This window comes from Talaromyces atroroseus, assembly GCF_001907595.1.
Source record: "Talaromyces atroroseus strain IBT 11181 chromosome Unknown scaffold_3, whole genome shotgun sequence".
In the NCBI taxonomy this organism is placed as follows: domain Eukaryota; kingdom Fungi; phylum Ascomycota; class Eurotiomycetes; order Eurotiales; family Trichocomaceae; genus Talaromyces; species Talaromyces atroroseus.
This window is the reverse complement of record NW_017971435.1, coordinates 374,714-389,074: the sequence shown is the minus strand read 5'-3', so window position 1 is coordinate 389,074 and position 14,361 is coordinate 374,714. Positions and strand designations below refer to the sequence as shown.

Genomic DNA, 14,361 nt, shown 5'->3' with positions numbered 1-14,361 from the left:
AGTATTCAATCAGCAAGCGCAACATTGAGAGTATAATCAAGTCAGTAATTTTCTACTTTAGCTAGATAATCCTTGTTACGTGACATTTCCTCAACCAGCCCTGATCGACGTGTACTCGTCTAGGGCCAGCAGTGTACGTATGTCCTGTGGGATTCCTTTTCACGAATTTGCACATATTCATTCGGTAAAAGTCGCATAAATGCAGATGTGCAAGTTTCATTTCAAAGACCTCAGCTTCAGATTCTCGAAATACCGGCAAGCGAATCAAATAATGATTTCGTTTCAGCCAATTTAGGGCAACGTGCTGCTTACATAATACTGTACCGGCATTTCGGCGGCGCGTTTTTCCAGGTTAATTTTTTGGGCCGACCAAAGAGTTAAAGAGTCACATCTAACCTCAACCACCGCAATCCCTTTCTTCCATTTGCCGAAGACCAGCCTCGAGTTATTCGAATTTCACCGCATACTATATAAATACAATGTTGCAACGCACAATTTTTAGACAGCGCCGCGCTGTGGCCTCCGCAGTATCCAGATCCGCATTTCCGCCATCTTCGGCACTGAGACAGACCTCACCCTTCCAACAGCTATCTTCAAAACAATCTTCCTTCAGGACGGTGCCTCGCTACTATTCTACAGAAAATGGAGCAAACAAAGAAGATGCCAAGAAGGAGAACGACGAAGCTGCTACCGAGACTCCTGAGGAATCTCTCAAGAAGGAGCTGGAAGCAAAGAACAAGGAAGTTGTCGATTTGAAGGTACGCTCGGGAAAGCTAACAATTGGTTGAATTGATCGTTGTATGATTGATGCTCATCCGTTTTCTAAAGGACAAATACCTTCGTTCTGTTGCCGACTTCCGAAATCTCCAAGAGCGCACTAAGCGTGACATGGACAATGCTCGTACTTTTGCTATTCAAAAGTTCGCCGTCGATCTCCTCGAGTCAATTGATAACTTCGATCGTGCTCTCTCCGTTGTTCCAGCTGATAAGCTCACTGCCGAGCAAGCTGAGGCCAACAAGGACCTTCAAGATCTTCACCAGGGCCTGAAGATGACCGAGAACATCTTGATGGCCACACTCAAGAAGCACGGACTAGAACGCTTTGATCCCTCGGAGAATGCGGACGGCAAGAATGCAAAGTTCGACCCCAAGCTTCATGAAGCAACATTCATGGCTAAGATGGAGGGCAAGGAGAATGGGGACATTATGTTTGTCCAAAGCAAGGGTTACAGTTTGAACGGTCGCATATTGCGGGTAAGTCCAGTCGTATAGTTCACAAAAGCTCTTCAACAACTAACTTTTATCTTTAAGGCCGCCAAAGTCGGTGTCGTCAAGAACGATTAAGCAGGCGCGTTTCCGTTCTCTCATGTCTTCCGTCCTTCCTCGCCCGTGAAACTACAGCCTATCTTGGCTTGTATATGACCTTCTACTCAAAACTGTACAATATATATTTTTTTATTCTCATTTACTCTTCGCTGGAGACGACTCTTTATCTTCACTGCACTTGAATTCGGCGGGGATCCAGATTGATGACCGTTCTGTTACGTGTATAATACTATGTGGGATACGTTTGTCTAGTCGTTCACTGGTGGCCTCGTATTGCGTGTTTTCTGTTCTTATGTTCTCTATCTCTCTCTCTCCTCTCTCTGCTGCATTTCATATAGCACGGCGCATGTCTGTTCAGTATTTGGACTCGGGTTTCTCAGTTGGAGCATTGGCATGTGAAAGCAAGGATGTTTGCATGGTTACAATCATGTTCTATTTCTATTAATGTCATTATGTCTGTGGGTAGACATTGGCTCGACATTGGTGTTGGATGAAAAAATGGACGAGAAATGCTAAAGCACTCGCGACCCCGATTTATATCATGCATATTTCGTAGATCCTGATCCAAGTCTTAAAGAAAACAACTCTTAAAAATTTTTATAGTCCTGTTTAAAAAGTTGGTTTATAATCTTGAATCATCAATTACCTCTGGTTGGACAGTGTAGAGCAGCAACAAAGTTGTCCCGAGCTCCGCGCGCATTTGTCTATTTTCGGATCGCGGAATCGTCCTCAGACAGAAAAAAGCCGTCGAGCTCAATTAAGACGGAATCCAGGGGAATCCAGCGACAATGCGGCTCCTCGCTACGGGCAGGGCCCTCAGACTATACAACACAAGATGGTCGATGGGTCGTGTCAATATTAAGCCGGCCTGCGCACTGTTTAGTGCTCCTGTTGTACTCGGCCCGGGCTTCAGATACTCAAGCTCTCAATCACCAGCGCAGAAAACAACTCCAGCAGCAGCAACAGCAACAGCATCTACGCAGTCTACACTCGGAGGAAATTCAAAAGGAACAATTACCGTGGAAGACGTAACCTACCCGGCTGATCGATGGACAAACGCAACCTCTACTATTCTCTCTCACATTCCGCGACGAATCTACCTTGAAAAAAACCACCCGCTCGATATGACAAGAAGATTGATCGAGAGCCAATTTCCCGCTCCTACTTACGGGAACTACACAGAAAAGTCTCCTGTGGTTACGACCGCCCAGAATTTCGATGTCCTGGGATTCCCGTCGGACCACCCAGGGCGCAGCAGGACGGATACCTACTACATTAACGAAAAGACTGTCCTCCGAACCCATACGAGTGCACACCAAGCCGACTATTTCCGACGCATGAATGGAGAGAACAGTAAAGAGGATGGATATACAGTGGTGGCAGATGTGTACAGGCGAGACGCAATTGATCGGAGTCATTACCCGGTTTTCCATCAGATGGAAGGCGCCCGCTTGTGGAAACGCCCTGCGGGCATGACAGCGTCAGAGAGCGCGGCCAGGATTCTCGAGGATGTGCAGAAACTGCCTACACACGACGTCGAGGTTGAGGACCCAAACCCTGTCACACACCCAGAACGCAATCCACTTCAGGAAAGATATCACTCTCAGGAGGAAGTGAATGCAATCGCAGCGCATCTTAAACGTAATCTAGAGCTCTTGGTGATCAGGATATTCACCGAGGCTTCTAAGGCTTCTAAAAAGGCGGAGTTGAAACAAGAGCCCTTGAAGATACGATGGGTGGAAGCGTACTTCCCATTCACGAGTCCTTCGTGGGAGTTGGAAGTATTTTGGCAGGGTGATTGGCTCGAGGTTCTGGGCTGTGGCATCATCAAACAAGAACTGCTCAACAACTCCGGGGTTCCTGACCGTATTGGCTGGGCATTCGGAATTGGCTTGGAGCGCATTGCAATGCTCCTCTTTGAGATCCCGGACATTCGACTGTTCTGGTCTCAAGACTCGCGATTCCTGTCGCAGTTCAGCCAGGGGGAAATCATCCGTTTCCAGCCCTTTTCCAAACACCCTGAATGCTACAAGGACGTGGCTTTCTGGCTGAACTCGGCCACGGCAAGCGGCACAGGAGCCGGCGCTGCTGGCGGCGCTGTCCCCTTCCACGATAATGATATGATGGAAGTGGTGCGCGAGTGCGCAAAGGACATGGTGGAGGATGTTCAACTGACTGATCAATTCGTCCACCCGAAAACCGGGCGGAAGAGTCTGTGCTACCGGATCAACTACCGAAGTCTCGAGCATACCCTGACGAACAAAGAAGTGAATGTGATGCACGAACAGGTCCGGCAAACGCTCGTGCAGAGATTCGGCGTCGAGATACGCTGATGGCGGCTCGTCGATGTATTGATATAATACCATAGCCAAAGCTCCACTTTGTCACATTAGTCCTGTGTTATTAGCTATACATACATATACATCATAATGCATCCATGTATATCTAGCGGATATATGGGGGGTCAAATAGCCAAATATGTGTGTCTGTCTGTCGGCGTCTAATAGAAGCGCCGAGCATACAGCCGCCACGCCCAAAAAAGGCGGGTAAGTCGGCAGCTCCGCCGAGCCCGCAGTGGAACCAACTGCAACCACTCCATATCAAATTGTCAGTTCTATTTTTCGTCTTCCTATGCTCCTCCAGCCTCCGGAATGAGTCCGTGTCTGCTGTATCATACCGACCAAGTGCACAATGGCAGTTGGCACCAGCGTCAAGGCAGACCTCTTGCCCCCCGTGGCTGAGCAGCGCAAGGAAAAGACGCTGCCCGTGGTGAAAAAAATTCACTATCCGTTCTGGTTTGGTGGTTCGGCCTCATGTTTTGCGGCCAGTGTTACGCACCCATTGGACCTTGGTATGTTTGTTAGTTTTCTTTCTTTGTCTTCTTTCTCGCAGTTGGCAGCTCACAATTGAGCACCCGTGAATTTACAGCAGGCTAACTGCGAAACTACAGTGAAGGTAGCTTTCTTTTAGATACCCCGCGACGTATACCATCCCATGAGAGCTAACGGCGAGTCCCCCAAAGGTCCGATTGCAAACGCGCGCTCCTGGTGCGCCAACTTCCATGCTGGGCACCTTCGTCCATGTGTTTAAGAATAATGGGATTTTAGGACTGTACAGCGGCGTATGTGGAACCTCTCGCAGTTTCGGACAGAGGAGAGAAATAGAAGAGAAATGATTCTAACTCAATTGATGGACGTCTAGCTTTCCGCCGCCATCCTGCGACAAATGACCTACTCCACGACTCGTTTTGGTGTATACGAAGAACTGAAATCGCGAGTTGCCAGTCCCGACGCGCCTCCGAGTATGCTGAACCTGCTTTGGATGGGTTGCCTTTCAGGTTTCCTGGGCGGTCTGGCCGGCAACCCGGCTGACGTTCTCAACGTTCGCATGCAATCCGATGCTGCCTTGCCTGCGCACCAGCGGCGCAATTATAAGCACGCGCTAGACGGTTTGATAAAGATGTCTCGCGATGAGGGACTGACCAGTTTGTTTCGAGGCGTGTGGCCCAATTCCACAAGAGCGGTCTTGATGACTGCCTCGCAGCTCGTCTCGTACGATATCTTCAAGCGACTGTGTACCGATCAATTGGGCATGCCGGATAGCCTCTCCACCCATTTCACGGCTTCAATCTCGGCTGGCTTTATAGCCACGACAGTCTGTAGTCCCGTGGATGTCATCAAGACGCGCGTCATGAGTGCGTCTCCAGCTGAAAGCAAGGGTGGTCTCATGCATCTACTGCGCGAGATCTACCGCAAAGAGGGCGTCTCATGGATGTTCAGAGGCTGGGTGCCAGCCTTTGTTCGCCTGGGCCCCCACACGATTGCTACTTTCCTCTTCTTGGAAGAGCACAAGAAACTATATCGCAAGATCAAAGGCTTATAAAACTTGACTTGACTTGACACCAACCGACTTCCGCTGAACGGATGTTTTCATTTCCCTTTTCGTCTTATATTTTGCTATGTGAAGGAAGATACCTTTATAGACGTCGGTTCTGGGTTATTATAATTTTTTTGTGTGGTACTACACTGCCTTGTTCCTTTTTTTGAAATGGCGTTGGGATATATTAGAACTGGAAGAGTCGCAAGATCTCTGGCACATACTTCAAACATGTTCTTTTTGTGTTACTTTTCTCGTCCTTGTTTCTTTCTGGTTATAGATGAATGTATATATCCAAGTTAATTGTGGTGGTATATTGCTTTACTTTATAGCCTTATGTGCGACCAGAGTTAAGTAAAAACAGTCTTCAGTGTACTGGTAGAGAGTAAACACTTCTGAGAAGCCAGTTCCATAGAATGCTTCTCAACGCTGGAGAAATATCGTCACTTTTGCTGCAGCGTAATGGGAAGATCTGCCTTCCAGCCATCTAATTGTAAACGGACTTTGTTCCACTTTCCACCTTCCTTCACAAACTCGTACGGCCCAAACTATCAATTATCTGTCAGCAGGGGTATCATAATAAAAAGCAGTTCGTGACAACCCACAGCTCGACTTGACTTTCGCACAATATCGTTGTACACCTTCCCATTCCAATCTTCTGATTGGATTGTGAAATCCGTCTCATCGGGAACTTGGTTGACCGCATCAAGGAAAGAATTCCGGTCGTGCACCGTAATACCATTGACACCAGTGATGAAGTTGTCATAGGGCATTGACGATTGCTGACCTGGGGACCCGGGGGCCTAATATGATACATTCTATTTAGATTTGCAGTCAAAAAGCCCAGAGAGAGACACCACTTACTGAGCACGTAATGATCAGGTCGCTTGGGAAGTCTTGGTTGATATATTTTATAGAGGTGTATGGTCTTTGGAAGACCATGCCAAAAATGCTGGACACTCGATCTGTCGTCACATCGGTGGCTATTTTCAGAGGGAAATCAACGATTATTTGATTGCCATCGCGTACAACAAGCAGCTCCGCAGTTTCAGCTTCTGTGTTGTCTAAAGCGTCGAAGTCGAGGAACTTGTTGACTATTTTGCCATTTATACTGAGAAAAATGTCACCATGGCGAATATACTCCCCAACTTCACGGGTGGTCCTTTTAACGCCGAAGAATCTATGCTGCGCACCGTTAACACGAACACCGTAGCCTATATACTCATCGTCCACGCCCATCACACGTGCATCCTTAGGCGGAATCACTTCCAAGCGAAAATTGAATGTCTTGCGTGGCTTTGGAACGCCTCCGGCGAGAATCTTGCGTACTACAGACGCAATGCCTGTAGTTGGAAGCACATAGCGAACATCGTTTCTCATGATAAGCCAGAAGCCTGCAATTTGGTGAGACTCGTTTACTATAACACCTGAAAAACACATCCTCGCAATATCGCTGTCAATTTGCAAAACGTCTATGGCTTCCGCGTGTTGCACTGAAGACAAAAAATCAGCAATGAAGGAGCCGGTAATGGCGGTCTTTGCAGAATGAAAATTGTTGTCATCATCCATTCCAACGAAGGTGACTGTATCTAGTTCTTGTGGAGGCCCTGTGGCGAGATCTACTGTGTTCAGTGACATAGTACTGGTGTTGGCAGCGTCGTACTGAATAAGAACCCAGTTCTGCCGGCAATCTATGTGCAAAACTTGGCCGAATACTTCACGGCCGTCAATGTCAATATAGATGTCACACAGGTCATGGGGACACGTTGTCTTAGCAACAAGTAGCAAGCCGTTGTATATGATAAAACCAAATCCTTCTAGCCTTGTCTCTGGATTCTCGTCCAGGCAAAGCGCTGGTGCGATCCACGTCACCTGCACAAAGCGTCTTTTAAGCTCAGATATCCAGTGAGCTTCAGGAAGTTTGGATTCAATGTCCGTGGTGTCCGAGTTCTTGATATCAAGGCTTCCAGATTGGATGGTGTGGACGCGAGAATATTCCCATTCCTCACTCTTCGGGTTGAAATGTGTCAGCGTCATCTGATTCCAGTGACGGTCAATTGTGATTTGTGTCGTTTGCACTCGGGTATTGCGCGACGCCAGAGTGTATCGGACAGCCACTCTTTCACGGTCTGTGAGTTCGTTAGTCTATCTTTTTCGTTAAAAGTCAGAGCTGTTAGTTGAGAAACTAAACCACAGTCCCCAAGAAAGGTTTGCCCTGGATGGACTCATGGTAGTCGCTCATCCTCGAACAGCTTTGAATAAGTTGGCCGAACCTTGGATCTTCGATAGTGCTTTCTCCCCCTCGACCACATTGGGCGTCGAGATATTATTGATGGAAGAAATTATGTAGCCCGAGGCGTGCCCTCCAAGAGAGAAATTCAAACTCGAAGATGCCACATACATGCCTCTAAGGGGGACGTTCCAACACACAGCGGTCCTGTATGGAACATCGTGAAGTGTCGCACCAGAGTCAGACAAGATCTGAGTCGGTGTGATGGCTGAAAGATCGTGCACAGTCAAGTCGAAACTGAGTTTCTTCCCAAATCTGACGACGCCGACTTGTACTTTTTCCCCGACAGTGCTGTTGAATACCTCCTCCAGTTCTGAAAAGTCCACCATCGGCTTCTCATTGATTGACAGAAGTATATCGTTCACCTTCAAAAAGTTATTTGCTTCTGTCTCGGGAATAATGATCGAAGCAACCAACAAGCCGTTCTTGTCGGTGTCTATTTCGGCCTGATCTGTACGCGAAAGCCCCAGCTGCCGACATTCATAGAATGGCAATCGTTTCCAGACCGTATGGATTGTTCCTCTCGACACGGGCCTTTTATGCACGATGTCGTTTAAAACACGGACAGGGCAATGCAAGGGGAAGAACCAATCTAAATGCGAATTGTTATGGCCACTCACGCAAATCCCAATCGCTTCACCATCCAAGGTGAGCAGTGGGCCGCCCGAACACCCTCCTTTTCCAGCCGCGGAGGCCTGAATGAGTTCAACGTTGCTGTCAAAACTTATCGGGGAAGTCGTGTCTAGTCGTGATATTGTGCCGCGTAATATGTTTACCTTTTCACCACTGTCGTTGCCAATCAAATAGACGTGGGAACCGACGATTGCACACTCTGGACTGAGTGTAAGACACACTAGATCTAGCGTCTCGAGTTTCTGTGGTGGGCACTGCAAGATTGCATAGTCATGTTCTGGGTCTATGTATTTGACTCTGAAATCACACTACTTCACATCAGTACAAGAAACTCAGGCTTGGATCTGATCCTGCTGGATATGAAGAATATAATACCCGCTCATCGTTATGAGAGATTATATACCCCTCGCAAGGGCCTTGCACGGCATGAGCTGCCGTGAAAAATAAACCAAAGTCCTGGTTGACCAAGAAAGCGCTGGCTTGATATGTTCCTGCAAAACTTGACTGATATGACCGCGTCTGTCGCACGGCGACCTGCACCATGCTTTTGAGGATATCTCGCTTGAGAGAGGTATCGATGGGCACCGTCGCAGCACTCGATTCGGCCGGGGTTATGATGGGAGACGATGAGCGGGAGGAATGCTGCAGCGACATTTTCATGTGTATTCTCCCTCTATAGGGGAGTAAATGTATATAAGAGTAACCCTATAGGAGCTCGCTGCCTGGAAAAAAAAAGAAGGAAGGGGAGCGGTTTCGTTATACGCCTTGTCGTTCACGGAGAGCGTGAGAACAAAAGATGGATCAGGGGACTCAACAGTCTAAATAGTAGACCCTCCATATGCAATGAGGCTGACTCGGGTTTGTACAACTCACATCGGCACTAGTTGAATCTGCAATGTACGCAGCTCTACAGCGAGGCTGGGCCGGCGCAGGCAGCCGAGCTGAGGCTATAGCTGCAGCTAGCAGGAGATGGCGCGGGGTTCTGCAGCAGCGATAACAATGGCATTTAAGTGCAAGATTCAGCCGCGAGCAGCAACGGACCTTTGAAGAGCGAGAGAGCGAGAAACAGGCAGGTAGAGGCCATGAAGGGAGGTGAGAGGTTTATCTCGACCAACCTTGGGAGACTCAGACCCGCAAGGTCCTGCGCCGCATGGAAGGTGCGCTTCGCCAGGCAGGCAGGGAAAGAGAGAGAGAGAGAGACACAGCCGGAACTTTCTCAAATTACAACTCTGGGCTGGAATCGACTCCAGATGGTATGTACACAAAATAAAACATGTCATGTCAGATGCGCTGAAAAAAGTTCAGTCACGAACAACCAGCCCATGAGCAGCAAAAGCGACGGTCTCCTCGCACTCGCTGCTCCTTTACCTGAGAAGTCGTCTACGGTGGCTTCACGGGATTGGTACACTTTCACTGAGTTTACCAAAAAGTACGAATTCGAAAACGCTCGAGGATTGGCGGCAACATACGCTGCGCACGTCGGAAACCCCGTGCTGTCTGCACAGCTCTGCGAGGCTGATGTTGACGACTCGTTCCAGTTCGTGCCACCAGCATTCTCGCCGCAGAAGTCGATATTGAAGATCTGCTCGTGCAAAAGACCAGGAGGTGAGTTCGTGAATTTGAGTCCTTGGGACGGGCTACTCACAATTGTCTGGTTTTTCCACTGCTCACTCACACGACATCCGCTGCTAGACGCGAAATGCAGCAGTGGAACGCCCCATTTATCGAGCGTCAGCTGCCCTCCACTTGAGATTTCGTCCGGGATGCCATTACGAGGAAACATCCAAATGGCCAGTTCGTCTTGTCTCAAAAACAATGCCCATACTCCTCCACCTTGGCCATTGAATGGATCTCCATATGAGTTGGATGGACCCGAGACGCCACAGCCGTCTACATAGTTCGTCTTGAGCGAACAGTCAGTTCGTACGTCGGTCCCTGATTGAGATGTAGAGTCGTCGGTTAGTTGGCATTGCGCACTCGTGTGCAAGCTGATATCGTCTCCTACTTGGTCATTGACGCCTTCAATGATGTCAACTTCACCGTACGGGTTCTCAGCGTAGTCATATGTCCAATACGCCGGCCATGCCCCGCATACACCACTCGGGACATGTGCGAAATCAGTGATGAGAATGCCCTGATCAAAGGTGTGGAGGCTCTCCAGCCTGACACTCCTACGGCCTGTGGTCGCGCTGCTTGAAACATTAAGCACAGTTGAATTATCAACTCCGAGATAGACTTGACTGTTATTCACGGCCCTCGCAAAACCGGACGCCTGGGCCGTATTGGCATCAACATATTGGACGTAGCCGTGCGTTGGATCGTCGTCCTAGAACAAAGATCGTAATCAGCAATAGGCTCTGTGAGGTCTAAGCATCAAGGGAAGTCCCTCTCTTCCAGGGTCGATTACCGTGTAGAATCTAAATTCGTCGAAAAAGTTGCTCCCGTCATATATATTAACCAATTCATAAGAATCATGACCCCGTTCCCAGGCCCAGTGCCCCTTCACCTTGTATCCGAGCACACAAAGAGCTATAAATTTCAAAAAACCATGACTGGAGACTGGCATGGCTAAAGACTGTTGCCTGTTCAATAATGTGAGAAGGCCTGCTTCAGGTAGAAAGGTTGGTCTTTCAGTAGTCAAATGTGTAGTAGACACATGAGATGAAGACAGACAATGCCGCACAAATATTGGACATGTCCTAGAAAGGAAAAAGAGATTCTAGCCATCATGCATCCTGCCTATCTACTTACCTAGGTAGTAACTCCTGCTCGACTGTCATGTGTAGGCAGCAGTGACCTTTTCTTTTGTGGAACCACCCATGAATATACCACAGTGTACGGCGAGTGTTACCCCTCCAGCAATGTGGCTAAATTATTGCGAGGGCCATGAAAAATCCCAGCTCATCCTTGTCGTATGTAACTGTGATTGAGCGCTCAATTCAATAATATGCGACCACCATGGAGAGTTACAACCAGTGTGACAGACAATCAACATGGACTAAATGTCTATATTCATGTCAATGCTACTACATAATTATGGATGAAATGTACGCTGCAAAGCTCTTAAGCTATTGATGACGACTAAAGAAGAAAATTGTCCATGATGTGCGAGCCCCCTTATACCTAGGTATGGCAACAAAGCGGTGCTGGTCTAGGCTCCGCTACCAGCGTCTACCGAAATCAAGCTCTGCAAAATTGTCGTTATATACTAATTTGATGCAGGCAAGCTTGGCTAGTCATCTAGGACTATGATAAGGCTATGCAGCGGTTGGGTGGACATGTAAATCCTTGGAGTGAAGGATAATTAGCAGGCCAAGGAAGGTATATAATTTATGTGACATGCCTGGGTAGAAAGTATCGAATCATGCATGGGCCACAATTTTATCAGCAAATCCCGCTGGTAGCAAAGTGTGCCTAGGATTCTATGGTTATGCCTTGGACAGAAGTATCCGGATTTCAAGTATTGATTGATATGAAAACTTATAGATTCTAACACGTCTTTGCATAGCTTGACAACATCGCGCTTTTGTACAACTTTCCTGGCTCTTTGTGTACCCCACTGAGTAGAATTCAATGTCATGCGGACTAACTCCAACACAATGTAGCACTCGTTATCTATGAGTCAAGGCGGACGGGAAAGTTGCCGGCATCTGTTTCTCCAACATTAGCAGAGGCATCAGCACGAAGTGTTGACGCATTACTCACCACGCTGATCGTCCCATCGGTCAGTCCATGACTTGGGGCAGAGAGATCGGTAGGCGAGGAAGAACTGTAAGTTGGGCAGTCAAGTTTAGCTATTGCTCATTGTGGCTGACTGAGGAGCATCATGTGGTGGAATTACCTGTTGGCAAGGACGGAACTCCTCACCCTTGGCAATAATGCACTTGTGGTAATCAACGTAGTTTTGCCAGCAGTGCTTCGTCCTAGCGAGCCATTAATAACAGACAGTTTGGACGCGGTAAAGGACTACATACTGGTTCTGGTAAGGAAAGCGGGCGTCGTAGCCTTTTCGGGGGACATCGGCAGTCAGTGTATGTGCAACTCGGGAACGGGGTTGTCACTCCATTCCAGTCGAGCGATGGGAGGATCGGAAATGGAAGTTATCAAGGAAACCTACCAGCTGTGATATCGGTTAGCAATTGGCATCAATGCGGACTGTGAAGTGAAGTGAAGCGCGTGTGGTGGTCAACATCACGCAATGGGGTCGGAAGCACACTCACCAGTCACGAACTTGAAGGGCTTGGTCTCCACGGGCTCATCGGGGTCAGCCTCGGGAATAGTGCTGCTCATTTTGAAGACAAGGTCTGGAAGGAGTCAATTGGGACGAGGGTGAAGGTGTTGCTGTCGCAATGGCAGTGGAGTTGTGTCGAAGAGAGAGAACGTTGGAGGTTCGGGTGCGCTGCGGAGCTCTGCCTGGGCACAGCGTTGCCGTTCCCGACCTAGCGAGAAAAAAACCAGCCACTCGTGGCGCAGGAATTACCCGCCGCCCCGAAAACCAACGACATGCCACCGTCAACGACCTTGCCGCTTCGTCCACAGTTCACCCCAAACCGCCAATTCAAGCTTCGTCTCTGAACTTGCGTCAAAATGTTCGCTACCCGACCTCTCGCTATGCGTCCTACGCGCCCTGTGATGGCTGCTCCTGTACGTGTTTCCGCACTTGGTCTCCCCTGTGTCATGTGTTACTAACTCGTTTTCTAGAAGGAGGGCTTGAGCGGTATGGAATTGCCTGACACGACTGGCGCTGAGCCAACCGCGTTAAGCTGGGCTTTACTGACTGTTACTACTAGCTCACACTGTTTCGCAGCGTCTTCGTCTGATCAAGAAGATCCCACCTGAATTGATTCCTCTCGGTAGGCCCAAGATTCCCATAGCCATTCTCATACTATCTTATAGCTAACTAATCATACGTTTTCAGGTGTCGTCTTGGGGTAAGTTCCCGAATATAGATACACGATTCTAACCCGCATTTCAAATGACCCGGACTAACCGGATTGCTGCAGCGTTGCCGTTGGCGCTGCCATCTACTCCAGCACCCACAAGCTATTTGCCGACAAGACCCTTCGCCTGTCACGCAACAAGCCAGAAGATCGTGGCCACTAAGGAATATGGCTCGTACGTGGAATTGTCAAGGTGTGGCGAAGGGAGGAGAAACACGTTGTGGGATATTCCAATCGGTGGCGACGGAATAGTCCTTGCAGAATTCGATGGCTTTACAAATTGTCTGTCGGTCTTGTATATAAGCCTGGTTCTTGAATTTTTTTTTCGTGTGACAGTTTGCAGAATGGTCAAGTGAAAGCTTCATGTAGCAATATCATATGTATCGCTGTGCTCCTTGAATTGTGCTCATCTCATTCATACGCGTATTACTCTGGTTTGGGGCCGGCAACGTCCAGCCCTTCGAGACCTTGCATTGGATCTTCGGGGCGGCTATTCGCCGCCAATCGAGCTTCTTCAGCAACTCGGCGGTCTTCTTCGCTAACGGCGTATTTTGCCAAATAGCCCTCCTGCAGGAAATAGTCAGATGGAAAATAGTCCGTCACAGCAGTTTTTTCCATAGTATCTGAGTAGTTGCTCTCACCTGCTCCCAAACAGCTGTTTTACTTCCTAGACCCTCGTTCGCATCCCGTTGGGGTTTTGCTGCCGCGACCTTTATTATGCGACCATATAATTCACTTTGATCCATATTGTCGATGGCCTCTTTCGCGTCTTGTGGAACCTCGAATTCAACATACCCAAATCCTCGATGGTTGTCTGTGGATGAGGGCAAGTCTGGCTTCGGTAGTGAAACATGAACGACCTCTCCGAAAGGAATGAAAGCTTCCGTGAGCGTTTGAGATGTCACAGCTTGATCGAGGCCGCCGACGTACACCGTGCTTTTTAACCGGGCGGTTTCGCTCATGGTTTCGGATGTAAAGGTAGGACCGAGGGTAATCTAGTAGCTGCCGGCTTCGAAAATAAACGGTTGGAAGAGGACAATGAGCTGCTTTCCGTCTTGGATCATTGAATATTTCGTATTTGATCGCGAGTATGCCCCTCTGTGCAGACTCGATGCGATTCATCCAATGACGGCCGCAGCGCGGAAAAGTCACGTGGGGTGTGTGCCTAAGGCGTCGAGGCTCCCCCGTCCGCGGCGGGCCCGAGCTAAGGCAAGCGGCGCCCCAGGCCAGAAGGCCACTTGGATACATCTTGACGCAGCTGTGTGAACACCTTCCAGCCCACACCTCTGCAGGCAG

General features: G+C 48.7%; 7 protein-coding genes across 7 annotated transcripts; 4 read left to right on the top strand and 3 right to left on the bottom strand.

Moving 5' to 3' along the window:
* Positions 1–479: 479 nt before the first annotated feature.
* UA08_03178 (GrpE protein-like protein, mitochondrial) lies at positions 480–1,344 on the top strand (the record flags this gene model as incomplete). Its single annotated transcript, XM_020265450.1, has 3 exons — positions 480–758; positions 829–1,254; positions 1,312–1,344. The coding sequence occupies 3 exons, from the start codon at positions 480–482 to the stop codon at positions 1,342–1,344; spliced, it is 738 nt and encodes a 245-aa protein (XP_020121368.1).
* A 770-nt stretch (positions 1,345–2,114) lies between these two features.
* Positions 2,115–3,659, top strand: UA08_03177 (hypothetical protein; the record flags this gene model as incomplete). Its single annotated transcript, XM_020265449.1, has 1 exon — positions 2,115–3,659. One exon carries the CDS (start codon positions 2,115–2,117, stop codon positions 3,657–3,659), a length of 1,545 nt encoding a protein of 514 aa, XP_020121367.1.
* A 358-nt stretch (positions 3,660–4,017) lies between these two features.
* UA08_03176 (hypothetical protein) lies at positions 4,018–5,208 on the top strand (the record flags this gene model as incomplete). The annotated part of the gene is made up of 3 exons (XM_020265448.1): positions 4,018–4,177; positions 4,434–4,447; positions 4,528–5,208. 3 exons carry the CDS (start codon positions 4,018–4,020, stop codon positions 5,206–5,208), a joined length of 855 nt encoding a protein of 284 aa, XP_020120915.1.
* A 437-nt stretch (positions 5,209–5,645) lies between these two features.
* UA08_03175 (hypothetical protein) lies at positions 5,646–10,905 on the bottom strand (the record flags this gene model as incomplete). Its single annotated transcript, XM_020265447.1, has 10 exons — positions 5,646–5,750; positions 5,808–6,005; positions 6,067–7,331; positions 7,476–7,962; positions 8,113–8,379; positions 8,501–8,767; positions 8,999–9,107; positions 9,595–10,451; positions 10,533–10,542; positions 10,877–10,905. 10 exons carry the CDS (start codon positions 10,903–10,905, stop codon positions 5,646–5,648), a joined length of 3,594 nt encoding a protein of 1,197 aa, XP_020120914.1.
* Positions 10,906–11,740: 835 nt separating this feature from the next.
* UA08_03174 (Cytochrome c oxidase subunit 6B) lies at positions 11,741–12,415 on the bottom strand (the record flags this gene model as incomplete). The annotated part of the gene is made up of 6 exons (XM_020265446.1): positions 11,741–11,775; positions 11,831–11,894; positions 11,967–12,048; positions 12,100–12,130; positions 12,243–12,245; positions 12,346–12,415. The coding sequence occupies 6 exons, from the start codon at positions 12,413–12,415 to the stop codon at positions 11,741–11,743; spliced, it is 285 nt and encodes a 94-aa protein (XP_020120919.1).
* A 297-nt stretch (positions 12,416–12,712) lies between these two features.
* UA08_03173 (hypothetical protein) lies at positions 12,713–13,060 on the top strand (the record flags this gene model as incomplete). The annotated part of the gene is made up of 4 exons (XM_020265445.1): positions 12,713–12,769; positions 12,827–12,842; positions 12,916–12,978; positions 13,044–13,060. 4 exons carry the CDS (start codon positions 12,713–12,715, stop codon positions 13,058–13,060), a joined length of 153 nt encoding a protein of 50 aa, XP_020120917.1.
* Positions 13,061–13,491: 431 nt separating this feature from the next.
* On the bottom strand, positions 13,492–14,027 carry UA08_03172 (hypothetical protein; the record flags this gene model as incomplete). The annotated part of the gene is made up of 2 exons (XM_020266309.1): positions 13,492–13,632; positions 13,707–14,027. 2 exons carry the CDS (start codon positions 14,025–14,027, stop codon positions 13,492–13,494), a joined length of 462 nt encoding a protein of 153 aa, XP_020120913.1.
* Between the last annotated feature and the right edge of the window lie 334 nt (positions 14,028–14,361).